Consider the following 26,446-nt stretch of genomic DNA (forward strand, 5'->3'; position numbering starts at 1 on the left):
CAATGTAAAACACAGTTGTAATAATAGAAAACATGTTTTCATAGAAGAAATGATCATTTTTGACAAATACTGTACCTTAATAAACATGTAAAAATGACTCCATATCTGCATTATATTGTGTTATAAACTATTTATTTAAATTTGATATACTGCTTATAAACATTGAATAGAGGGACTTAAAGTAAAGTGTTACCAGTTGAATGATGGTGTTACAGTCAGTGTTACTTACGGTCAACAAATTCCATAAAAAGGGTTAGTCGGTCTCTCAATAGTCTCTGCCTTTTGTACCCTGTCTGTGGAACCAAAGCCTATTCATTCCTAATGAATGGGTCACAATAGCCGACAGTTCATTGGCTATAAAGGCACAGTAATTTCACAAAACAGCTGACCACTGTAGTTATTAGCAACTGTTAGTTAAACAGCAGGAAATCCTTTTGTTGGGGACAGTTTTTAGCTGCAGATCAATACACATTTAATGTTCTGGTGAATATTTACCACAGCAGAATGGTGTATGTAGGATTGACTCATTGACCATAATACAGACCAGACATTTGGACGTCTCAATGTTTTAAATTTTTATGTCATGTTAGCGAGCTTGTTGCAATAATAATATGAATACAGCATATGGAGATTGAGTAGCTAAGTAGGCGATGACAGACTGGTTACCTCACCTATGGATGACTTACTGCAGTTTCTTGCCAAATCATATCATTTCCTTGAGACCTGGAATCAAATGTTTTGTGGCCCGTTACCAGTCACAGGCCTGGGGTTGGGAACCCCCAGCTTTAACTAGCATGACTAGTGTACCAATGATTTTTCATGAAACAGAGTCATGACCACCGCATGTAGTATAGTATGTGTCCCACATTATTATGTTATCTACCAATGGATACAACGTCTTCTCTCACTTTAAGCACACACACTCCAGAGCAGAAATAGTAACATGACCGTGGCACGTAAGTTGCACTGACTGACAGTAATTATCACCATTCATCATTAAGCATAAGCCAGGGATGATAAGAGCTCTTTATGTAAAATGTCAGCTCACTGAAATGATGAAAATGATTAAAGGGCATCAGTGTGAAATAGAGACATACTGTACATGCTGCACAAGGGCTGAAACAAGCTGACAGCGCGGGGGCCTGCGGGTGGAGCAGCCAGCGAGGGAGAAAATAAATAAAGAATAAAAGTAATTTTATTTATTAAAAAGGAAGGCAGAGTGAGAAGCGGGCTGGTATAGAAACATAACAAAGATCTCTAGGCTGCAAGTCAAGTCCGTATTGATAAAATATCGCTGTCATCTTGACTCTCCTATTCTCTCTGCTCTATCTCGCTGCCTTTCTGTTGAGCGTGGCTAACCTCTGCGTGAACTCTCTCTATCATAAATCAATAGGTTGGGGCATACTTTGTTAGCTTCTGCACAGGCAGGCCATGCTAAAAGTCAGCGGCTGTGTTTTGTTCAGCAGGTGTTGCAGACAACGTCAACCCAGATCTCTGTGCACGCTATCGGCTGCAGAAATCACACTCTGTCATCTGCTTTCAGACTCTCTTCTTCTTGTTTGCAACACCCCTCTTCTTTCTCACCCCCCCCCCCCCCTTTCTTTCCTCACCTCTCCTCTTTACCTGCTCTATAAATAGCTCCACATGCTTCTCCTCCGCTACGTCTATACCCCTCTGGATGTTTTCCCTGGGGAAGTTAGGCAGGCCTGGGCAGCAGTATAGCCTGCTATTCACTCCTCTCCCCTGGGAAAGGATGAGCCTCGCTGGCCCTAAGCATCCTCCACCCTCCATCATGCAGCAAACACGCTGCCTTGCAGGGATATACAAAGCAGGGTCCCGTTCTCCAGCCTGGGAGCACCTGCTAAAATAAGATATGAGGGATTGTGCAGGGGTGCGCTGGCCAGTGTAAAGCAAATCATGTAGTTGCCACTCCAGCAGAGGAGCAGCCACTCCACTGCCCTCTCTCTGTGACCCAATCTTGTGATTTTGGAAAGGAGTAAACTGGGGCGTGTTTACAGGATAATCTGCTGGGGTTTTTTTTGTTTTTTTGGGGGGGTTTTGTGGTAGAAAAAGCGCTGTCTCTAGTGCATTTTGTGCTGATATTATAGAAAAAGTTGCATGCTGCACACTTCCATGCTTCATTTCCATAACAGTTTCGGATATCTGGCGGTAATGATGATATGTGCTGTTGTGTTTCTAGTGTAAAAATACTTGTAGCTTACAGTAGCAGCAGATCCGTGTACGCATGTTGGATTCCTGTGTATTTTGTTCAGCCATTTACAGCGTCTGTGATGTGGAGCGATAAGACAGTCGGCAGCCTTTTAAGTGCGAGTTCCCGCCTCGCTATTGTGATTGAAAAAAGATTTCATGTCAGGACTGCTTATCAGTCAATTAGAGACACATGCATATCCACAAATACTCTGCAGGTGCAACAAACGCACCGAACACACACCACAACTAGAGATAAATCTGCATGTCACATCTCCTAATTAAATCATGAATTATATAACAACAATAAAGACAATATACCGTCTTCATCATAAGATTCTTCCCATGTTAGTAACAATACATCAACACAAAAATATTAGAATTCCGTACTATGCTCGTCGTCTCCTATACTATTGATTCTGTAAAATCAACAAATCAAAAATGCATGAGCCAGGTAACGATTTCATCAAAAAACTATCAAGCATGTTACGGTGTCCTATTACTCTGGGATAAAGCTAGAAACAGTTTAGTACACCTAAATCAAGTCAGTCCCTGTTCCCTGTCTGCTGGAGTCCCCTGAGGGCCGGCTGTGCAGCATGGTGCCCATCTGCAGCCTGCACAGTCCTGGAGGGTGTCTGCGGTCACAACGTACTGGACAGATTGTTCGCTGTCTTCTTTACTTATATTTTCATAAATTAAAAGATGTGATTTGTTTGGCGTATTCAACTATTTCTGGAATTATTTCAAAGCAAATGCGCAAATCACTTTTTGAAAAAAAAACGGTGGCGTTTTTTGATTTGCTCATTTACAGATTTCGTCGGGTCAATCACACACGGTGAAGTGTTTCATTACGAAATGTGTTTTCTAGCTGAGCATATTTTCACCTTTTCCTGATAATGAACATCTGTGGTTCACATGTGTTCAGACATGTCCTTCATATGACAGCAGTACAGTATGCGGGTATTTTTCCTGTTTTCTTCAGTAGAAGTAGCACAATAAAATAGCAACATAACAATATAACAATGTAAATGTTACAAGTAAAAGTCCTTCATCCAAAGTAAAAGTACAGATTATTACAGTCAAAATGTACTCAAAGTTCAAAGTACACTGTATTATCATATATGACATGATTTGATTGTTAATACTGGCGCATCAGTGTATTAGCAGCATTTTACTGTTGAGGCTGCTTGAAGTGAAGTCTGAACTACTTACAGTTTTAGTCCAGTGATTTTCAAACTAAGAGTCAGCCCCCTTCAAAGGGTCAGAAGGATAAATGTGAAGGGTCATGAGATAATTAATGAGGGGGGGAAAGAAGAAAAAAAAATAGTCTGTATTTATGTTTTTGGGCTTTTCTCCACTCTTGTAAAATGTGTTACTTTCCTGCACTGGTCAAAACATGTTCTCAACTTTTGAGATCCAGACTATTGAAAATGAAGCAGGGCTCTTGTACCAATGAGACCATTTTCAGTCCACCTTTGCAATTTTTATGGCAAAAAAAAAATAAAAAATGCTGATTTCAAAAAATGGACTGGTATGCCAGTGGGTTTGCTCTGTTCTCTTTTTAGAAAGTTTTCTTTTTCAGCACATTTTTTTGAGACACACTTTTGCTGCAAAAATGAATAATCGCCAAACACTAAAAATGCATGTTTTTATCAAGGACAGTGGTGATCTGTTATAATGTTTGTGAGTGTGTGTGTGTGTGTGTGTGTAGCACTGGCTGGTTACTGTTGTTGTTGGCAGTTATAGGCTCTGTTTACCACTTTAAACCTCTAAAATGACATTCCTCGCACTCACAAAACAAACAGACAGTTGACAGGAGAAGATGAAAAGTTGAAAACAAAGTGTTTTTTAGGGGGGTGTCATAATAAACCTCTCGGCTGTCTTCTCCCTCCATCCGTCTGTACTGCTTTCTCTGCACCAAGGACAAAATGCTTACACCACAATGGAGACACACGGAGAAAAGAAGGGCCTCTGGGGAGAAGAACTTCAGGGAGAGTTTGGAAAAAGATGAGACGAGGAGGAAGAAGAGGAAGAGGAGGAGGAGGAGGAGGAGGAGGAGGAGGAGGAGAGAAGAAGGTTAGTGTAGGTGTAGAGGTAACGAGATGAAGCTTTAATGATCCCTGTGGGGAAAATAGGCCACTGCTGCAACAAATACTAAGAGGACAGAAGAAAGAAAGAGAGAGAGAAATAGTGTCAGCAGTAGCAAGCTTGAAAAGATATTACCAGGCGGAGTATATATGGAAAGGTATGGACTGCAACAATGGTAACTGAGACGTATAAAGTCAGCTTATGTTCTGTTTAGGAATATACCTAAAGCATGAAAATGTGCAATGTCTTGACAAATCATGACAAATCATTGGGAAAAAAAATAGGATATAAGGGAGAAAAAAGGTGAGATTAAAGTAAACAAACACGTAAAAATCCATTAACAAGGAATTACAAATGTTAATACATATATTAAATATTCTGCTGCTTCTAAAGAAGAGAGACTGACTGGTTGTGCTACTACATCTCTGGCTCCAGTGTTACATGCTAACTCTCCATAGCATTCACTGCTATGAGTGGGTTTCCTCCAAATGCTCTGGTCTACTTTGAAGGTCCAAAGACATGCAGCTCAGTTGAGTTGGAGACTCTTAATTGCCCGTTGGTGTGAATATGAGCGTGAATGTGTTTGGCTGTTTACCTTTTCCCAGTGCATGCTGGGATAGGCCCCAGCCCTTTGCGACCCTGAGCAGGATAAGCAGGTATAGATAATGGATGGATGGATCCTGATATTATACAAAGTAAGATGAGTGGCCTTTTAGTTATTTTAATAATGTTGCAGATGTGTTATTTACATGTATGGTATTTGAATTTAAAACAAAGGCATCATTATTATGACTAATTAGCTGATGAATCCAGGCAGTAGGTCTATATCATGTTCGTATTCATTACAGACCTGATCATTCACCTATCTTTAGCATCCAAAGCGTATTGATAGTTTCTTCTTTCTCACTGATGGGATAAGGCCAGTGTCTATGTCACTTAGCATAGCGTTAGCTAAATTGTTAGCATAGTACCATACCAACAATGCACTGATATGAATTTTCATTTCATTTTCAGATATCAAGCACTGATCCATTTAAAATCTGTGTACCACGCTGCTTAGCGCTCATTGTGATTATTTTTGAAGAGGCCAGGGGATTCCTCTGGTGTTACATGAAGTTGTTGATAACTATTGTCTGTGTAGCTGTGGCCTGAAATATCTTATTCCTCTGTGTCATAGAGCTCCATTGTTCTCCGAAAACTATTAAAAACACATCAGTGAGCCACACTGTTGTTGTGACATACCCCTTCATTACCATGAACACACACACACACACACACACACACACTGTAGTTTATTTTGACTCAATCCTACACACACTGTCCTGCTGCCAGAAATACTCACTATAGCACCAAATGTGGATTAATCCGCATCTGAAAATAGTCCCTTTTCCTCATGTTTGAGTAACAATTACTACAGTATCCAGTTGTTTTAGGAAACTACTTTTTGAAAATGAAATCATATACTTAAAAAAAATAAAAGATTTACATGTTTGGTGGGAACCAATGACTTTGGCTTGAGGAGGAGGAGGAGGAGGAGGAGGAGGAGAGGAGCAGCACAAGTAGTTTGACATGATTGTTTGTAATTGATGACAGCAGCCAGAATGTCAGGCTTTTTTTTTTCTATAAAAACGATTAATTCCCTGTCTACACTCTCAACCAAGTGTAACGAGCTGCCTGCATACAATGTCAAGGACTCTGTCTCCACATCACTTTAAACTCCTAATATAAGCACTTCATCGTCTTTTCTTCTTGTTTAACTTGGTTAGTACCATGGACTCCATGTCTTGTGATAATGATCATGTTATAACTGATCAGCCATTTTGCTTTACATCATTTTCTGTCGCCAATAGGCATAAACTCTCGAAACAGCCGGTTCCAAGAAAATCTGCACGTCTGTAACCTGCATCGATGCTTCTATCGATCGTCTCTTCCTGCGATAAACAAGAGAATGTTATTAGAACGCACAAAGTTTGACTTGATGGTGTTTTGTTGTTCGGAGTTTAGTGATGTGTGTGACTCATCACCTGATGAGAAAGGAAAATCTATGACAGTGGGGAGCAGCAGTGAAGTTAACACTTAAGGGAGGAGCGACACTTAATGCACCGATTGTGTTACTTTCATGACGAGGTTAGTTTTAAAAAATGTTAGAAAACATTTTTAAATGAGAGTACAGGATTCATTTGACTTTTGCTACATGATACTGTACTTTAACCTTTGTAATACAGCATTTGTAAGCAGTATATAAACACTTAATAAATGGTTTATATCTGTACACTATAATGTGCTTGTAGTAGATATTAAGTCATTTAAATTGTTTATGAATGTATTTGTCAACTATTACATTGATACAACATGTATTCAATATGCAATCATTCACATTGATTTAAAACTGTTAATAAATGTGCTCATAAACAGCTGAGCTTCATTCTTGACCTTGGAAATAGAAATCTGATGAAAAGTTTAACTCAAGGTCCACTTACTAAATTTTACTTTCAGCAACACCTCATGGCCTTGAAGTTTGATCAGTTGTTTGATCAGTTGTCATGGAGAGTGAGAATGCATTTATAAATACACGAATACTTCATTAATAACTAAACTAAAATATATATTATCTGATCACTAGTTATTGATGCTTCACAGGAAGAGTTGAAATTATTGACAAATACATGAATAAACATTTAAAAATGTCCTTTTATCTACAGTTATAAACCATTTATTAATCACTTATTTATGGCTTATAAATATGCACTAGGTAGTTTAAAAAAAGGTGTTTCTAGTTTTCTGCAATGAAAGAAATGTGATCAGTTAATTAGGTTTACAGCAAAAATAAACAGTATGTAGAAATACTACATCCTGGTTATCATGATGTAGAAGTAAATTACACGGTATGGAAACAGGGCCAGCAACCAGGAGGAAGCTGGTATATTGTGCAGTGACATATGTCAGTTTGTGGGAAAGCAGCTGCTGCAACACTAATATGTTATGTATTGGGTGAGATCCCAGCTTGCAGTTTTGCTCCCATGTGTTGTGGTTTATTTGCAGTCCATTTGTCATCCAGAGAGCCACAAAACTTTGTTCCCTACTCTGTAAAAAAAAAAAAAAAAAGGATTACTGGCTGAGTAAAGTTTGTAAAAGTCAGTTGAGAGATTGTTTTTTTTTTTTTTTTTTTTGGAAGCACTGTTTACATCTTTTTACAAACCAGACTTTTAGGGAATCTGTTGCCACGGTGACAACTGCATCAGGAGAAATATATGAGAGGTTTTCAAGAAAAATAAAATGTATGCACAAATATACAAATTGTGGGGATAAATTGCAATATAGTACACACTACAGTATTCTAATATAAGTTAACAAACAGGCTGGTGTCCAGGATGATGAGGATCCTCAAAAGCTGATTTCTAGATCAAAAAATAAACATGTGAATATTTCTGATAATATATTGAATGATAGGAAGGCTGATTTTGATTTTTTTTATGCTAAATTTTTCTACCCTAACACAGACCAAAAACTAAGTGAATTATGATCAAATAACTTTGCCCTTTTTATCACATACCTGGGAGTGTAGAGAACAGATCCAAACATGTACACTATAACATAAGGAGATAACATTTACAGAAATTAAATGAAGTTTAACTGCTAATGAAGTTAAATGAATGAACGAATAAAAAAAATTGTACAGAATTTGGTTGATGGCTTATCAAAAATTTCTTGGGAATTTTGACTCGTGAGCTCCGTATTTCTAAAATTCTGGCTAAGGGCCCAGAATATGCTGTTTGCAAAGTCACAATATATTTATTTTCTTATTTGTACATGCATGGCACCTTCTAGTAAGCGACAGCCTTGGTATCCAAAATAAAAATCATACTTTTTTTCGTAGTAAATTTATCATGCAGCACAGTCGTGCCTGAGAAATCATGTCTTGCTTAGTTTATGGTTTTGATGTGGAAATGCTTGAAAAGAGCGGCTTCAAACAGCCGCCATGCTGTCGTACTCGAGTGTCCTTGTGTGCGGCAATAACGTGACCCGCTGCATTCATGCTCCTTTCTCCTCTATTTGCTCACAGGCAACAGATTGATATATTTTTCAATCAAAGGAATCAATGAACATCTTTAATTGTATTCCACCTTTCATTTCACATGTCTAATTTTGTTCTGCATACAAGCCATCACCAGTCATCATCAGGATTACTGTTGTAAAAGTGTTAGAAATAAATTTAAATCTGAGGAGGAGGTGGGGGGGGTTCAAGTCATTTTGTATTGGTTTGTTGCCACCGTGAGCGAACAAAGGCCGAGAGTGTTGTTGTTTTTTTGTTTTTTTCTTTTTGAGAGGCAGTAATTTATGTGGACTTGCTCTCATAATTGGGGAGTGGGGAATTGGTGTTGGACTGCGGAGCAAATGCAAAACAAAACTAGAAAGGATAGAAGATGGCTGTCTCTGTGTGTGTGAGTGTGCGTCAGCATGCATGTGTGAAAATAAGAGAGAGAGAGAGGGAGTGAGAGGGGTTTTTTTGGTGTTTTGGTGGAGCTCCTCTCATCTCTGTGAAGGCTTTTATCGTCTCCTCTGGTCGCGGCGCTGATGAGGAGCTTTACAGGCGGCGAGAAGAGAGAGAAGAGAAGGAGAAGCTTGTTAGAGAAGGGAGGTGTTGATGAGATAATTACACAGCTGTCATAGTCCCTGTCTGGCCCAAGAGCTGTGCCATCAGTGTGTCTGTGTGTGTGCGGGTGTGTGTGTGTGTGTGTACCCATATGTGTCAGCTGTCTGTGTGTGTATGTATTTGTACATGTTTGCAAGGCTGTACTTCTGTTGAATGTGTGTTTCATTGTGTGTGTGTGTGTGTGTTATTCTCTTCCAGAAAATGGTACAATGCACATTTTTGATTGCTCTCGCATGTTGTCTGCTATCTCTGTGTATGTATGTATATATACAGTGCTGTGTGTGTGTGTGTGTGCGTGTGTGTGGTTAGACACTTGGTGTAGAATAATAGCTGCACTTTCTCCTTTGAAATGTATGGCCATGTCTTTTGGGGTGGAAATGAGGTTTTGAGCATCTATTCTGCTATTTCCTTCTTCTATAGTTCCCCCCACTGTGTGTGTGTGTGTGTGTGTGTGTGTGTGTGTGTGTATGTGTGGGGTTTTTTTTTTTTTGTTGTTTTGTTTTGTCGTTGTCGGCTTTATGGAGTCACTGCAGGCGCTGCAGGCAAACTCCACTTCCTCCAAGACAGCCCATAATTCTTCCATGTTGACTTCAGACACATACACTCCCTCTTTCAGCCTGCCATGACCACTGCATGGGACAAAGAGAGTGTGTGTGTGTGTGTGTGTGTGTGTGTGTGTGTGTGTGTGTGTGCATGCGTGCGCGTCACTGCCTTTCGAAAGCGTTGGTGGGCCCGGCTGCTGATTTGATACATACTCGCAACATGAATGCCAGGCCGCAGGCGTCCACACACCAGCCAACCCACTGGCCAGATTGAGTCGCAGGGCGAGAGGGGAAAGTAATGGTGGAGGAAAGTTGACCACCGCCCTGGGAAATATGCGGCGTGTCTCTGAGCGAGCGAAAACAAGCTCTCAAGTCGGCGGACAGCTTTTTCATTTGGCGCTCTCCAAGATGAGGAGTGCGAGGGCGAGAGAGAGAAATTGGTGGAGGTGGTGCGGTGTGGGGGGTGGGTGGTGGGCGCGTGGAGTGGGGGCTGCTATTGGTGGTTTGTGTTTCAGTTATGAACAGAACGCTGTGAAACAGGAACAAACTCAATTTCAAGCCCGGAGTCCTTGAGGAGAAGCACTTGGTCGTCCCCCCCCCCCCCTCGGCTGCCTCCACCGTCAAATGAAGACTTGACCTCTTCTCTGCTGCAGACTTTTTTTTTTTTTAGTTGGAGCTCTGCCACTGAAGCACAGGACCCTCCGACCTCAGTCAGTACCCTGGAAAAACAAGCCTTGTTTCAATCCATCTGTCTACTGACTGTGGCTGTAATGACAAAACCTGAAAATTTAGGCTGAAGGAGTCACCAACACAAACAAAAACCCCTGGCCATGAGGGTGGAGGTGTGATGTAAGGAGAGAGGGAGAGAGAGAGAGAGAGAGAGAGAACTGAGCCTCAGATCTGTTTTCCTGCATGTAAGATGAGAAGAAGTGAGAAGGAGAAAAAAACAAAAACAAAGAGCTAATTACTGCCTGTCCTCTGTTTTATTCACACAGATCCTGTCACATAAAAGCAAAGTACCAGACATGCCACTAAACCTTATCGCTTGTATACGAGTCATAATTCAGACAGCTAGAGAAAATTAGATAAATGACTCCCACCACCTTCAAAGACAGAGGGATTTCTCATTTGAGTGGAAATTAAATTAATACCACTGGGAAAAGCTTGTGAATCTTCACAGGGTGTGCTGTGGTGATAATACATCGCCTCGTGTTTTCAGATTTGGGGGGGTTATGTTTGTCTTTTTTTTTTTTTTTTTTTGTCCTTTAATAATAACAGTATAACAGAGCAAAATTCCCTCGGTGCGTTGAAGAATTATTAAATCCACTTGCGCCAGTACGCCGCTTTCATTATGTCACTTCGGTGGGCTGATGAAGAGCACTCAGAGGAGTGTAATTGGCGGCATCCATTTGTGACCTTGGCTAGAGCGTGAGGGGCCAGCGCACCATCAATACGAGACGATGGGACGTCGGCGCCCTGAGGGAGAGAAAGGCAGAGAGAAAGCTGGTGGAAGGGGGAGGGATGGATGGAGGGATGAGAGGATGGTGGCACTGCCATCTGTCTATGTGTTCTGACCCACTGCCCTCCTCAGCGGCCCAATGCCCAAATTAGGAGGAGTGACACACTAGCTAATTGCAACACGTGAGTGTTTGTGTGTGTTTGTGTGGGAAGCAACAGTCTTTGCACGGAGAAATTAGAAGATCATGAAGCTCCACTTAGCATGATTTTTATGGAAAAATACTCCCGTCTTATTAGTCTAAATCATGAAGTGGAGCTGCAGCAGACAAGAGTGCTCTATTCCCATTACCATGCTTTAGTATCAGCCCATTTGCCTCTATGAATTGTGGGTGTAGACACTACTTGACCCACAGGAAGTGACACATTGACACTTTACAGCAAATCACAAAACTCTCGCTGAAGCAGAAGCAACCGAGCACTGTTAAGTTGCACAGATTGCTAATCACCAGCATCTTGTGTGCAGTTTACTAGCATGTTACAAGATTCTTGCTATTCAAGTTCATTATTTTCAGAATGGCCGACCCTATTTGGAGCCATCAAAGAGCCAGACTGCCTGGTATAGTTTTAATAAAGTGATTTTGCAGATCATTGAGTTTTGTTGGACATCATTTGTGTTACATTACTGTGGATCTTTTTTTAGGTTGAAGTTGAGCAGATCTATGCTGGGAGTTTGTAGTTTCCAAACTTTCAGCACTTAAAGCTCCATTCATTTTTTTTTTATATCAGCAGAGAACTATCAGGCAGCTGTGCAGCTCTACGGTGCTTATTAGCCATGCTAAGTGGTGTGGCTCTATGGTGGTGTGGGTTATTCCAGACTGAAATAACTAATGGATGGACTGAAAGGAAATTTGGTACAGATAATAGTCCACAAAGGATGAATCTATGATGATCTCCTGACTTTTTATGTAGCTCCATTATCAGGACAAAATTTTAACCAGACACCTTCAAAACAAATGACATTCCCATCAGCCTGATCTATGTTACATATTTCTTGCTACTTAGAAAATCTTAGCATGCTAACACACCAAACTAAGATAGCATGCTGTGATAAGTACAAACAGATCAGCTGCGTGGCTATAGACTGATAGTCATGTTGATTATTAGTCTATTTTAGATCATTGCTTTGGTTTTAATACAACACATCATGTGGTTCAGTCTCATCAAGCTCGTTTCCAGCAGCAGCAAGCGGCTGTTTTTAGCGGACAACTTCATACCGACATTTAGGCTAGCTAACGTAAGTAAGTTGAACCTCTAGAAGCAACAGAGCCAGACGTGTTTCTCACAAGTTAATAGAGATGAAAGCAGAGAGTGAATTCAGACAGAAACACGACTCCAGTTGAAGGATAATGTTGCTTAGTGTCTGCTGTATGGATGCTGAACTTTACAAGCTGATATGTCATGTATTTGTTTTGGGGTTCCTCTACCTCTTGTGGTCAAAATGTAGCAGCTTTAAATGAATTGGAAAGGACTTTATTGACCAAACAGGTCCAACAGTTTGCTCACACAGTCCAGAGGAGGTCTAATGAGGCAGAATGAAAAACACCTGTGTAAGTGTACCACAGATGCTTGAAATACTGATCGCTGTGGTGTCTTTATATTGCAGATGTAGGTGCTGCTGTTCTCTCTTCAGCCATGATACTTCCCTATCAACTTAAATAATATAATAATGATAATAAAAAGCATAAATGTTGTTGTTTTCCTTTCTACCAGTGGTCAGAAACGTCCCCCAAACTGTGTATATGTAAAACATCTGATGTCAGATCTCTCTTGGACTTGATGCTTATTTTCAGTTTGCTACTTTTTCAAAGTAACCAGTTAGCAGCTCTAGATTATAGATGATCTGTCTGTGTTTATCTGAATACTCATCAGTATGAGTGAAAAGTATCCACACATGAACTTAGCCGGTTGAGGTGGAGAAGGCCAGGCCTCGCAGTTCACTTCTCACTGCAAGGCAAAAACGTTGCATATTGTAGCTTTAACATGCAGGAGATACAGGAAGAGAACAAGTGTCAGACAGAAAGATGAAAGATGAGAGAAGTGTTTTGTTAAACTCATTCTAATGTGAGAAACATCACTTGGCTGCTTGACAAGCAGCCCTGAGGCAGAGCTGGGAGTGTTGAAGGGGAGACACGTGCACACGCACACACACACACACACACACAGACGCACACACACACACACATCTGCAAGATATGGACACTGCCACTGGGTGGAATTAGTAGTTCACTTAGTTCTTCGTCGGCTTTTTCCTCATCTGTACATCCCTCTTTCTTGTAATATCCTGTCACTCAGATCTGAAGGTGTGTCGAGACAGAATGTGAAACAAATTGTGAATGCATCAACATTGCACACAAAGTCAATGGAAAAGATGCGAGTGGGAGAGAACGGATGCACATTCGCTCTAGGCGGCACAAATTAAGCACAAGATGCTAAAATGCTTTTCCTGGGACTTGATGAATCTACCAGACAAATGTATAGCAACAAGAGGAAACATTAGAGAAACTGGAGAAAAATAATAAACAGAACTTTTGGTGAGTAATGTTATTGATATCAGTCAGAGGCTGAGCTGTCACACAAACTGGCACACTAGCAAAGTACAGTCAGCTGTGTTGGCTAGCTAACATTACAGCTAACGTCTGTACTGTCAGTAGCTATTGGCTGTTTGGGACGAATAAACATGGACTGTTCAAACATTTTAGCAAACGCAAGGAGAAAATTCGGTTTTGCTTCAGTTTGAGTTTTCCATGAAACCTTCACTTCAATAAGTTCAGTCTAAGCTAACACCCAATAAGCTAAGCTAATAAAGATAAATATTTGTCATTTTGTACTTTTGTCTGTTTAAGAAAATGAATCAGCATTCAGAAATGACTGAATAATACTGTAAGTGTAGGTGGTAGTGACATGTTTAATAATACAGTGAATATCAATTATGTCTGTCACCTGAGGAGAAGCTCAGCAAATTGAATTTGTAAAATGAATGAAAAGTAAGAAGAAACTGACATTTATTATTTTGAATAAGAGCTATGAGCTGCTGGGTGACAGTTATAATGGTGATTTGTCAAATTATTTCTGAATTTTTGGCAGGTATTACACACTGTACAAGTGTGCTTGTCTTTGCACACATGCTGGTGTTATGTTACTCATGTTATATATATTTTGTTTACAACTTGGGATGTATATACATTTAACAGTTGTTAAAGCAAAGAGAAAAGAAAAGGTGCAGTCTGTCCGGTGACATTCATATTTAAATCAACAGTTTATTGAGTATTTTAACAGCCAGTCGATGCTGAGGTCCTGGACTGTTTCACCCTGCAAATTTAACAGTAAACTATTTGTGTCTTGTTCTGTTCTGAGCTTGGACGGCTGAGGTTCCAGCTCTGAGGGTGAACCAGGTCAAGGTGACATCACACACTGTGACACCCGGCTCAGAGTTGCTGTGACGACCGTCCCGCCTCATCAGTCACACCTGTCAGACAGGTGTATGTGTGTATGTGCTTGAGTCCGTCGGGTTCCAGTGCACACAGAGGATGGTGATGAAGGACAGGATGGATGGAGGGAGGATGAGAAAAACTATCATTTAAAGTTCATCACTTAAACCTCTCTGTTGTTCTTCTTCTTCTGCAGTGAATTTACTGGACACGACGACGATCACAGGAGACTGGGGCTGGCTAACGTATCCGTCACATGGGGTAAGATTTAAGAATGTAACACACATACATGTCCACTAAGGAATATCCATCAAGAACAAGCTTTTCACATAATAGAAGTGCTGTAAACATACATATTTGAACAAATCCAATTCTTGATCCCAAAATGATCAATATCAAATCAACGTCAAGTCAGCATTGTATGTTTGCTGGGTAATCCTCATTGTCCTGTATCTCTGTGAAATCCCAACTGCACAAATTCTCACCACAAAATGACACCTGTTGCAAAGGTATTCCTATTTTTATCCCCTGTCATCTGAAAGCATGTGATTTTCCAGTTAAGAGGGAGCCTGCGCTTATTAAATGGTATCCGGTTGTCACGGTGACACCAAAGGGCTAATTACATGTTCGTCTGTTGCAGCCAGACAACTACATGTAACGCTCACCTAATTCAAACATCGGGTCCAACATTTTCAACCCCCTCCGCATATCGGCAGCGAGGTGCAAATCACAGGAGGGGGGAGCCCAGCTGCCCCACATGGGAAGAGGAGGGGATGGTGGGGGGGAAAAGGGAGAGAGATGAAAGAGAACGAAGGAGGTGACAGTGAGGGCACGGCGTCGCTACATTAGCATATTGTAATGCCACATGATGATGCCTGGGGGTGATGAATTAGGACTCCAGCAGTGATTTTTATAGCAGTGAGATGCCACCGTATCCCCGACTCCCCTGGCTGTCAGTGAAGTGGTAGAAACATTTAACTCACCTCCGGCCCACACAACAGAAGGCGGTGTGATTGAACGGTGGCCAGGAGGAACAGATGGATTGTCTTTCAAGTCCAGAGAAAAGAGCTGGAAGAATTGGATTAGAGTTCTGGGGCGAAATGACTCCTTCTGTGTAAAATCAGCGTGAGAAGTGAGTCTCTTCTGCCTGACAGGTCCGTGTTATAACATCTAGATTACATAAACCCAGCCTGTAGTGTTTCATTTAATCGGTCCAATATGCCAGATATATTAATTCATAGCTATTCATTCCTAGACATTGTTTCACTATGAGCTCCTGCACTTGAAATGTTTGATTGAATGGATTCAGGAGCTCAGCTTTGTGTCAGCTTACATAAGGTATGAATCTTGTGCTGAATGGCAAGGATCTGAAGTTGTTTCTTGCGGTGCTAATTTAAAAGTGGCATACGTGTACGGGGATAAAAAACAACTAGACTGTTGTCTTTTGGAGTGCAGATGAAGGTTTATGTTAGCTTGCTAAATTAACTCTGAGGCTGTGTCCGAAATCACTCCCTCAACCACTACTCTTTACATAGTAGATGCTACTTAAGTTTCAGACGCTTATGAATAACCATCATTTAGCGTCATGTCTGACACGTGTAATGTGGATGTATTCAGAGAACTGGATAGCTTGTTCTAAGATGGCGGCCCTTTCCCCTCCGATAAAAGTTGCTCAACGGGCACATTCCCTGAAGAATTTCAGGCTTCCTCAAATAATTTTAGAGCTCAATCCACCATTATAGGCTAATGGAGCATTAGACTGCTGAGTCCTACAGTCCTTCACTAAAACAACTGACTGGTGAATTTTGAAACGTTTTACAGAATTTCTAATAGTCTTGTATTGGAATAGATCAAATCCAACCATACAAACATTAATTTCAGATTGTTTGTGATGCTTTGAAAAAACTATCAATTGTTCTGAGCATGGAAACAGAAGCAAACATTAAATGAACTGTAATGTACAGGATCTGACTAAAGGAACCCAAAAAAACACAGAAAAGCATTCATTCATATGGAAATATCACATTTTGTAAAAATGTTTCCTGTTTCCCTTTAAAATGACAATATTAGCATTAAGTAATTGAGGAGCTCAATTCACCATTGTGATAGAGAGTTAGCTAAACAGCATTTTTCCATGTAAGGTGAAATCAATATTTGACACCTATATGTGAATGTGTCCAGTCATGCCCATTATGCAAAATCTAGGTCACAGAGGTTAGCAGTTAGGTCACAGGACAAAAAAAACCTGACCTCTTTGTTTGTTACAGCACCGACATAAAAATGGCATTTTGTTATGTATCTATAGGGTACAGTATATCCTATGATGCATCATTAACAGATTTAACTTAAGTAATTCATTATATTAAATTCTTAAATGATGACTTTGAAAGTCATGTGAAGTGTTTTTTGAGTTTTGCTGTTGTTATTTTCACTTGCCTTTTTAACCGTGTAATGATTTTGGTGTTTATGAGGCTATTACTGAGAAAAGGAATTGCAAAGCAAAAAAAGTGCTTTATGTAAAACATTAAGGACAGTTTAATGTAAGATTAAGAGCAATTTGGACTTGAGACAAAATGCAAACTACTAACCAAGCTAAAATCTGTATCAGCATGTCAGGTCAATAACTCTGGACAGTGTCTGCAAACTGCCTGATATCAGCAGCATTCCCATTTTGTCAGACACTCATACACATTTTACCAGAATATGTGTGGTGTAATGCAGTGTGACATATTCATTAAGGTTGTACTAAAACACTAGTGAGACAAATAAGAATGTCAATGCTTCTGCCATGTTGAGATCAAATAGTCAGTGTACAGATTGCTGCACAACTAGCTCAACATTGTATTACTGCTCATACACAGATACTCACATTGTGACCACTGACAGTGACCATGTGTATTTTGACAGTCATTTATGTAGGTACATAGTGTTTGTAAAAAAAAAAAAGAGCTCAGCTGTCTTAGTGTGAGTAGTAAGTCACAAGGTAAGTAGGTGAAGAGTGAGGGAGCTGCTGTCCTCCATGTGGGAGGTTTGATGTACTCGGAGCAGTAAGTGCCACTGTAGACTGGGTATGTTCTGAGCTTGATAATGATGCATTCAAACTGATTCCTCAGCAAAGCTATCAGAACAGCAGCAGCTGCGGGTCGGCTTCTGCTTTCAGGTTTTTCAGCCAGTCTGACTGGGAGCCAGAAAAGTACCAATGAACGCCAGTGTTAGCACTGCTAAAGACAACACTCTCAGTGCTTTTGCTCCAGGATAAACTACTGCAACTACAAGCAGCCATAAAGAACCTGAAAGTACCTGACATATAGGTGTTTATAATAAGTGATATGACAATGCAGAGGTAGGTTCAGTCTTTTTTAATACAATACTCACATATGTACATTGACAGAGTTTGCTGCTGTAATCATTACTCTGCTCCATACTGGCAGTGGAGAGATACTGTTCTAGCCCAACTACACTGTAAAAGATGGCGGACAAAATCTGCAGAATTGTAAAAACTTGTCTACACAGGAGGCACTTCAGCTGTCTATAGCCTATATAGAACTGCTACTAAGTAGTGGTGCGCACAACTCCAAATCTTAAGATTATATCGGGTGCGCAGTTGTGATAAAGACTAAATAAACAAAACAAAACAACAGCACTCACTAATCCATCTTCTTGCCATCATCATCAGCGTAGAGAACAAAAGATATAACAATACAAATATAGATAATCAGGTGAGACCCAAAGTCCAATCAGTGACAAGACCATATAATTATACAATAGGATCCATGTGTGAAAACCCACATGCAGCCTCCTCAAATGGAAGAAATGTGGCCTCGGTAATCAACATGAAAGGCAACCGGTGTCACGAGCCTGAGAGAAACAACCTACGGGACTGGACGTCCCAGACAGGAGACACACATCAAGCAACAATGCAAAAATATAACTTAAATGAGTAGTCAACAAGCGATCTATCACCAATCATTATGTTAAACTGTTGTTTTTTTTTAAATGGCGTTCAATGCACTTAACGTTACTCACTTCTCTGCTGAAAAGCGGCTTCATTGTGGCCGTCACCCTTGAAGGAAAAGCCTCTCACGGTGTGGTTTTTGGTGAAGTGCTGCCTGGCAAATGCTCTCCCTCTGGCTGGGGACCTCCCAGCCGCATAGGCGGTGCTGAAGCCGAAGTGGTGGGCGGTAGCCGCTGTCACCTGCTGCCAGCGCCCCATCCATTGACTCTACCCGTCCTCCCAGCTAAACAGCCGTTGCTGAAGCCACAGCTGCTGGCGGCTAGGTTTAAAATAATTCCTTGAGTGCTAATATTGACTGAAAATGGCCCCGTTCACCAGTAACAGTGGATTCTCCGAAGTGAATCCCAGTTTTCTCAGATGAAAGTTTGTAAAACTACCCGGTGTAAAAATAGTAACTATGAGTACTGCGCTCTAGTGTTTATATATTGGAGAGGGCGGGGTGTTGTGCTAGTAACCCATCTATGTCATACAGCCATCGTTTCAGGCCCACCCAAAAAATCCTGAGCACAGTTGGTGGAAAAACAGTTTAACGCTCTTAACTCCACAATTCAGTTCTACATAGTTCACAGTCTTTTCACATGTTTTCAGCAATTTTCTTGACATGTATAATGTGTTTAAAAAGAAATCTCTCATTTTCCTTTAGACAGACTTTATTGTTGGCATGGCATGTGAAAATCAGAACTTGTTCTTACTTAGACACTATGAATAGTGTGACTAATATGCAAGGTGCTTTAGACAGAATGTTTATGTGTGCATGTGTGTGTGAGAACGAGAGAGAAAAACATTGCTGAGACCTCATGGGCTCTTTGATAAATGGATGTTTTGACAGTTTCTAAATCTCACTCGCTCTCTTTAAAACACTCTCACACTCACACTCACACTCACTCTCACACTCATTCAGAACACATATAAGGTCATATTTTGCTATCCTGACAGTTTACAGTGTTATAAATGTGCCATGCTAGCAGCATCAGTTTTTCAGCTGCCCTCTGCTCCGGGCAGCAGCAGCAGCTCTTTGATGGTCTTAGGTCGAGAAAACACAACTGCAGTGGAAAGGAAAAGATTTCTGTCGTCTGATGATTATGTCACGCAAAGCTGTTTTCTTTTGAAGCTGAGAGTGACTTATGTTTGTACGGTCATGCCTTGTTAGATCCGCAAAGTGCCTGAGAAGTTTAGATTCTGCAATATCATGTGAAATACTGTTACGTAACGAATACATAAAACTCGGCTCTGCAGTTATCTGCAGGCTCAATAACATTATTTTTACACTGAGGTATTGTTCAGGAGGCGACACACATGTCGCTGTGAGCGAGCGAGCGAGGCAAAGGTGAGAGAGAGAGGAAAAAATAGATAGAGAGGTTGCCTACGGGGAATACAAGAGGAATAAGTGTCAAATCCATGCTGGAGGAAGATGGATTGAAATTGTCAGTGTGTAGTTTCCTGAATGTGAAGTCATATTCAGACAGAGGGACAGGGGTCGGGGACAGACAGTTTCCTCTATGCAGCTCAGACAACAGTTTATTTTGCTTTTCTATTGTTTATTTAGTTTCCTCCCAGATGAATTCACTTTCCAATTACAGTATCTTTTAAAGCTGCACTACTTCCTTAATATATTCATACGAAAATGGGTCAAATGACAATGTGTAATGTCTTGTATGTATTTGTATTGAGGAACCCATAGATTATAACCCAACTGGACAGTTCTCTTTAGCATTTGAGTGTCTTTTAGGTGATTGTTTTGGTTTTTTACAGCCTGCAGCCTTACTGTTTCGGTTCATTATCAGTGCTCTCATCAACTTTCTTTCCTAGATGCAGCATGCAGCTGTGCACTGCACCAAACAGCAAACATTAGTGACTAGCTGGCTGAACATAGTGCATCATAGTGCATCATTAAGCAACTAAAGAACCAGATCTTTCTCAGGTTGGTGGAGACCAAAACAGAGCTAAAAGGAGAGCGAATGTTGTACTTACATTCATCAGGTGGCCAGAAACACAACGTCTATATCGAAACACGATGTCTATATGGGCAAGTGTTTGCTAACATATTCACCATAACAACCTTATAAGGTGATAATGTATCTATGTTGTGTTTATAGTTTTATGTCGTGCCCCTACTTTAAGTGGCAAAAAATAAATTAATGCAGCTTTAAAGGATGAGGCTGGTGATATTCTGTATTTTTCTTATTGTCAACAAATCCCATCATAAGACAGACTGACAATGAATTGAACAAGGATTGGAAGGAACAAAGCCTGATATATCTTAATCCGCTGTGCCGTAGAGCTCCACGGTTGTCCAAAAACTATTAAAAACACATCAGTGAGCCACACTGTTACACTGCCTGACATGTTCCTGCACTGGAATGAACACAGACAGTGTAGTTTATTTTGACTCAGTTCACATACACTATCACTAGTTCACTAGAATATGTATTCTAGTACATATTAGTACATATCTAGTGATATATATTCATCCACAGCTGAAAATAGTCCCCAACAAATGCGCTATGTCTTCCTGTTTGAATGTTGTTTGCTTCAAGCTACAGTGCCCAGTTGTTTTAAGAAATTAATGAGCCTTTTGAAAAAATGTAACTGTATATTTATGGCCTACTCTTTAACATTTATGTCTGTGGATCTGTATAAGGAACCAATGGGCTCGGGGCTGAGAGCCACAGACAGGGTAGCGATGTTAGAAATTATTGAGACAAACTAACACATTGTTGGTTTTGGTCATTTAATGGAATTTGTGGTCAGTAGGAAAAGTACAGAATAACACCAGCTTCATCCTTTAACAACCAAGCCAGCAGCAAATCCCTGAATCCCAAATCCCTAAATGAGAGAAAAATGAGACATCACCAAGATGTGAGCTCGTAAGAATGGAAAGACTAGGAAGCTGAATTTTTGTTTTTTTTTTAGAAATGTTACAGCCGGATTAAAATGTTTCCAGCAAAATAGCTGAAGATTGTCAGCTTGCACTTACTGTTCAATCGATGGTGTGTGTAAGTGTGAGTGTGTGTGTGTATAAGGTCTTTATTAGCACCCTGACCTCTCCCTCTCTAGGAGTCTCGTTTAGATGACATCATGACAGATCACGTCTTCGACTCGAGGGGCTTCTTTCCATCCAATTTATTCAGGCAATGGTTAGGACGCCCGTGGGCTGTCCCGGGAGCATCGTTCTCAGTTTTTCTCTCGCTCTCTCTCTCTCTCTCTCACATGCACACACACGCGCACACACACTCACTCTCTCTCTCTGTGAGCTTGTCAGATAGGGCAGGAAGACTTCATTATCCTCCCGTCCGATCTATGTTGGCCATGACAGGTTCATCCACCGGCCACCCCACAATCAATAGAGCTGACAGTGGTGTGTGTGTGTGTGTGTGTGCGTGTGTATGTGTGTGTGTGTGTGAGAGAGATTATTAACGTGGGCCGTGGAAGCCATGATGTGGATGAGCAAGTGATGAGCTGAAGTGTCAAAAGCCCACAGTCTGTTGCTATTACTAACTCTTTCTCCAACTCCTTCTTACTTTCTCTTTTTCCTCTCTCTCTCTCTCTCTCTCTCTCTCACACACACACACACACACACATACACACATATTTGCATATTGCTTTCTGTGCCGTCTGACAGTGACTTCCGCCGCTGGTTCTACCTGCAGGGGTCATGCAGGTAAGCTGCAGTGTAGAACAGCTGGATGTTAATATACTAACATAATTAGTTTTCCCACCATGTATTCCTGCTGTAAAATGCTTTCAATTCATGTTTTCTAAATGTATGTTATTATCTCAAAATAGAAGATTTCTGTCAATCGACAGTCGTGACTTTTAAATGATGATGAAGAACTAAATGTAATTTGAAGAATTTCTAACGAGGTAATTGAACTTTTTTGTGGGAAGCCTGTCTGACACAAGTTATTATTCAAAGCAGAGTATTTTGATATGTCTTAAACATGTCTGCAGGGGATCTCTAATTTAGAAATTAGGCCCAATTTAGGCTGTCTAAAAACTGGCAACCAAGAAATAATGTGTCTGCTCTGTCAGACATCTCCTCCATCAACATCAGCGCTCACGGGAGCAGGCTGGAATATGACCATAATAGTGTTGGAAGGTAACCTCTAGTTATCATTCACACCTGTACGCATCCTGTGCCTGCTACTTTCACATCACAACAATATAAAACAAAGGAATATGACAGTTACTTATCTACATTTATTTTCCACCGTTGGCTTGGGTTAATGTGACTTTATCTACCTGGTTTCACACAGCTTTGTGGATGATAAAGCTATGGTGCTAAAGGTTGAAGGCTATCAGCCATCAGTCTATAATGTCCTGGTTTGTAGATATTTTGGAACATGAAGTGCATCGTGATTGCTGTCCAAAGTGCTGGTCCCAGGTTCTGCTGGCATGAGGGAAGTTCTCAGGCATTGAGCCGCTTTGAGGCACCACTCTGGCATTTTCTTTTATTCTTGGTCATCTAAGTGCTGATGTCAGACTGTGCTTATGTTGCCAACTTGTGCTGATTTAAAGTTGTATCTGACTATTAACTGAACTAACGCTAACTAACTAACTCACGAAGAACAGGCGTCATTCATTCCAATGGAGGGTAGCTGATGGACAGTAACAGACTAGTGCCCCCTTTCTTGTTTCCATAAATTAATAATACTAACACAAGAATCTTGTATACTGTAGCATTGAACATGCTTTAAGTTGTTTGTTTAAAAGGGCTACACTTGCAATTTTGGATGATATCTACTAGGGGTGTAACGGACCGCAGTTGATCCGTGATCTGTATGGATCGCCCCCCACAGTTCGGCACACGTGAACTGCGGATTAATTGCAAAATTTAATATCTCATTTAAGACAAAGTAAACAAACTGCTGTAAGTACAAGTCATGGACAGACAGCGCATCGCTAACGGGGATTTTGAAGAGCAACGACCAAACCAGCATCTAACGGGTCCGTAGTGACATCTGCAGATATGTTTACATGCTGTTCAATGTGCTGAAGCTGAGCAGCTAATTAGCTACGTAGCTGCTAACTAATGTTAGCGGTGCACTTTTCACCGGTGGATGTCTGTTTGGTGGCTCGTTCAACAAACTAAGCTGCAGGACGAGACGTGTGTTCAGGTTTGTAAGTTATCATCAAGTTTTGATGATGTGGAGACAGGCTGTTGTTTCATTCACCACCATGTTTAAAGAAAGAAGGTATCAGCGCTTCATATTGCAATTTAATTTAACAATTGAGCTTTGAATATTTTATATATTTTAAGATTTAACATTGGATATCTTGAATGTTGTTTTCATTTAAGACCATGAGCAAAAGTTTCATGCTGTATGTGTTTTAGAGAATATATGGAAAACAAAGTTTTATTTGTTTGTCTCCCTTTTTTTTTTTTTTGCTGATCTGAAAAATGATCCGATCCGTGACTCAAATCCATGATACGATCCAAACCATGAGTTCTGTGATCCATTGCAACCCTAATATCTACTGTAATCTTCCTCCTACAAGCGTCTGCCAAATAAATGTAACCTAATATTTGGGATGTTGATGATGATATAATGTAACATGCAATTTTTAATGTATTAATTCTAAAACACATCATTAACAGAGATTTGCAGCTCTTGATCACATATTGTAAATACTTGACAATCACCACTGTTGGAATATTTTTCTAATCATAATAACCAAACTACACAAACCAAGCTTCACATTTTGATCACAATAACTGTCTGCTGTAGGATCATAAAAACAAGGACAACAAAAACAGTCAAAATAGCAGAGCAGGTTGTGCACATGTAATAGACACTGATGTGTGGCATGTGTTATAACAAAGGGAAAAAACTACATTTTTCACATGAATATTTCCTTTTAAACACTCAGTAACAACACCCTGCTTAATTTTGCTGTGTTTATATTAGTTGTGTGTGTTAATGCGAGGCCCGTGACCACCTGAACTTGCTGGTCACATCCCACTATCCTCTGTTCTTTATTATATTTCTTATAGTAGTAATTGTTTTGTGATTAATGAGCTAGTCCAGAAGGTATTCACTCTACTTAGACTTTATCCAGCAAGGTCGACGAGAATATCGACCATCAACATTGTTTCCTTATCATTTCAGGAAAAGAAATGGACTAATTCAAAAGGAGGAGAGGATACAATTTAAAGTTTTTGGGGGCAAAAGAGAAAAGTCTAACAGTTGGTAACAAAGCAATAAAACAACAATGACACACTAAAGCACTGCCATGCATACAGAACACTGTCTTTCTTGTCTCTTTATATTTATTTTACATTATATTGCTGGAAAGTAAATTGAAAAGAACTGAACTGTTAATTGAGCAGTTTAATCATGCTTGTAACCAGCTTGTTTAACTAATAGTTTGATGTTATACAGTATGAATTCATGATTACAACTTAAAAAGCTCATATAGGAACTGACTGTTGAACTAGAGAAACACATTTACACAAACATTTACACATAAATTGTCTCTTAACTTTAAAGTTATTCATAAATAACTTTTTGGGATGAGAAGCGCAACACATTTTTTGTGACAGTTTTCTCTATTCTGCTGCTATCAGTAACACCATCCTCCAGGTCTGATTACACGCTGATCGAGGTGCTAATACACCTCTGCAGCTGCTCTTGGGAAGTATTTCACTTATCAATCGGGGTAAAATTTTCCCGTCGTGGCAGGTTTTCAATTGTACGTTACAGTGTTTTAATAAAATATTCAAGCCTCCCAGTCTTTGACCTAAAACAATGTTGCATAGCACCCTCTATTGTTCAAAATAGTGAAAAAAAAACGATTGGCATTTATACCTATAACTGCCACCAGGTCAAATTTACCCGAATATTTCCGTGCAATTCAACTTTAAACATTCTAAGTTGGTAGGCAATGGCATTTGTTGGGAGTGTGTGATCTGATAACTACGTCAAGTCATAATGAAATGATAAAAAGAGCAGAGGAGAATGACCTGCAAAAATTGTTGAATGTCTGCTCGAAGTGGTTTGAGGGACATGTATAATCAGATGTGTTCAAATGAAGATGATTTAGCCTCCTCACAAACATTCACTGTGTGTAAAACTTATTTTTAGTTATTTGATTATTCATTCATTTCTGTTTTGCCGTGTTATCCTTTATTGTTTATAGGCTATTTTCCCTAATTTACCAGATGCCTTGCTCTGTTTTCATGATTGGAACATCAAAAAAGAAATATATATTTGTGTTATGATGTTATAAATTAAAGAAAAAAAGCTTCTTGGTGATGTTCTCTTATTCACACTTTGTTGAAATGCCTAAATTAATAATTGATTAGCTGAAATTGTGCGCTTGGCTTTGTCATGACGATTTTGTTGCGACATTAAATCACCCATAAGTGCAGTGGTTGTTGATTATTATTATTTTGGTTCATTATTGTCCTTTTTTGGTGTATTTAAGCTACTTTGATCATTTAAATAACATGGGTTATCTCATTATATGATGAATGTCGTTTTATAAATATATCACACCACCCAAATATGCAAATATTCCTTCTAATACTGTTCTTAAAGATACTTAGATTATAAAACAAGACGACCAAATCACAGGTGATGATTAAACAAACTCATTTCATGACTTTAGACATTTCTTTGTGAAGATAATGCCTTACTACAATGACAGAGGATATTTTTTAGTATTAGAAATGCCGTAGCCAGGTGCATAGGTAAATTTTACCCGTTGGCGGCTTTAGGTATATAGTGACTCCTGGTGGTATTAATAAACATGCTAGGTGAAGATGCGCTGCAGGTATCACTAGAGGGTCTGGATGTGGTATCTGCAGCTGCAGAGGAGTATGCAGATGGTAAATGGTGCTCAGTCTGGAGATGGACCGTCTTGATTTGAAAGATCTCATGTCAGAACTTCCCCCGAAGAAAGCTGAAGCCTGTGTGATCCAGGTTTGAATTTTCCTGATCATTGCAGCAGTCCTCGGAGGGGAAACTGCCCAGGTGTTAGGATGAGAGAT

The 26,446-nt window shown here is 40.1% G+C and overlaps 1 protein-coding gene across 2 annotated transcripts in view; it reads left to right on the forward strand.

Annotated features, from left to right (window-relative positions):
• epha8 (eph receptor A8) overlaps positions 1-26,446 on the forward strand; it is a 117,554-nt gene that overhangs the window by 15,203 nt on the left and 75,905 nt on the right. For both annotated transcript variants that reach the window (XM_044349061.1, XM_044349062.1), the window contains exon 2: positions 14,635-14,699. In XM_044349061.1, the coding sequence (XP_044204996.1) occupies positions 14,635-14,699 (65 nt within the window). The remainder of the gene's footprint in view (positions 1-14,634; positions 14,700-26,446) is intronic.

Source organism: Thunnus albacares, chromosome 4, assembly GCF_914725855.1.
Source record: "Thunnus albacares chromosome 4, fThuAlb1.1, whole genome shotgun sequence".
In the NCBI taxonomy this organism is placed as follows: Eukaryota; Metazoa; Chordata; class Actinopteri; order Scombriformes; family Scombridae; genus Thunnus; species Thunnus albacares.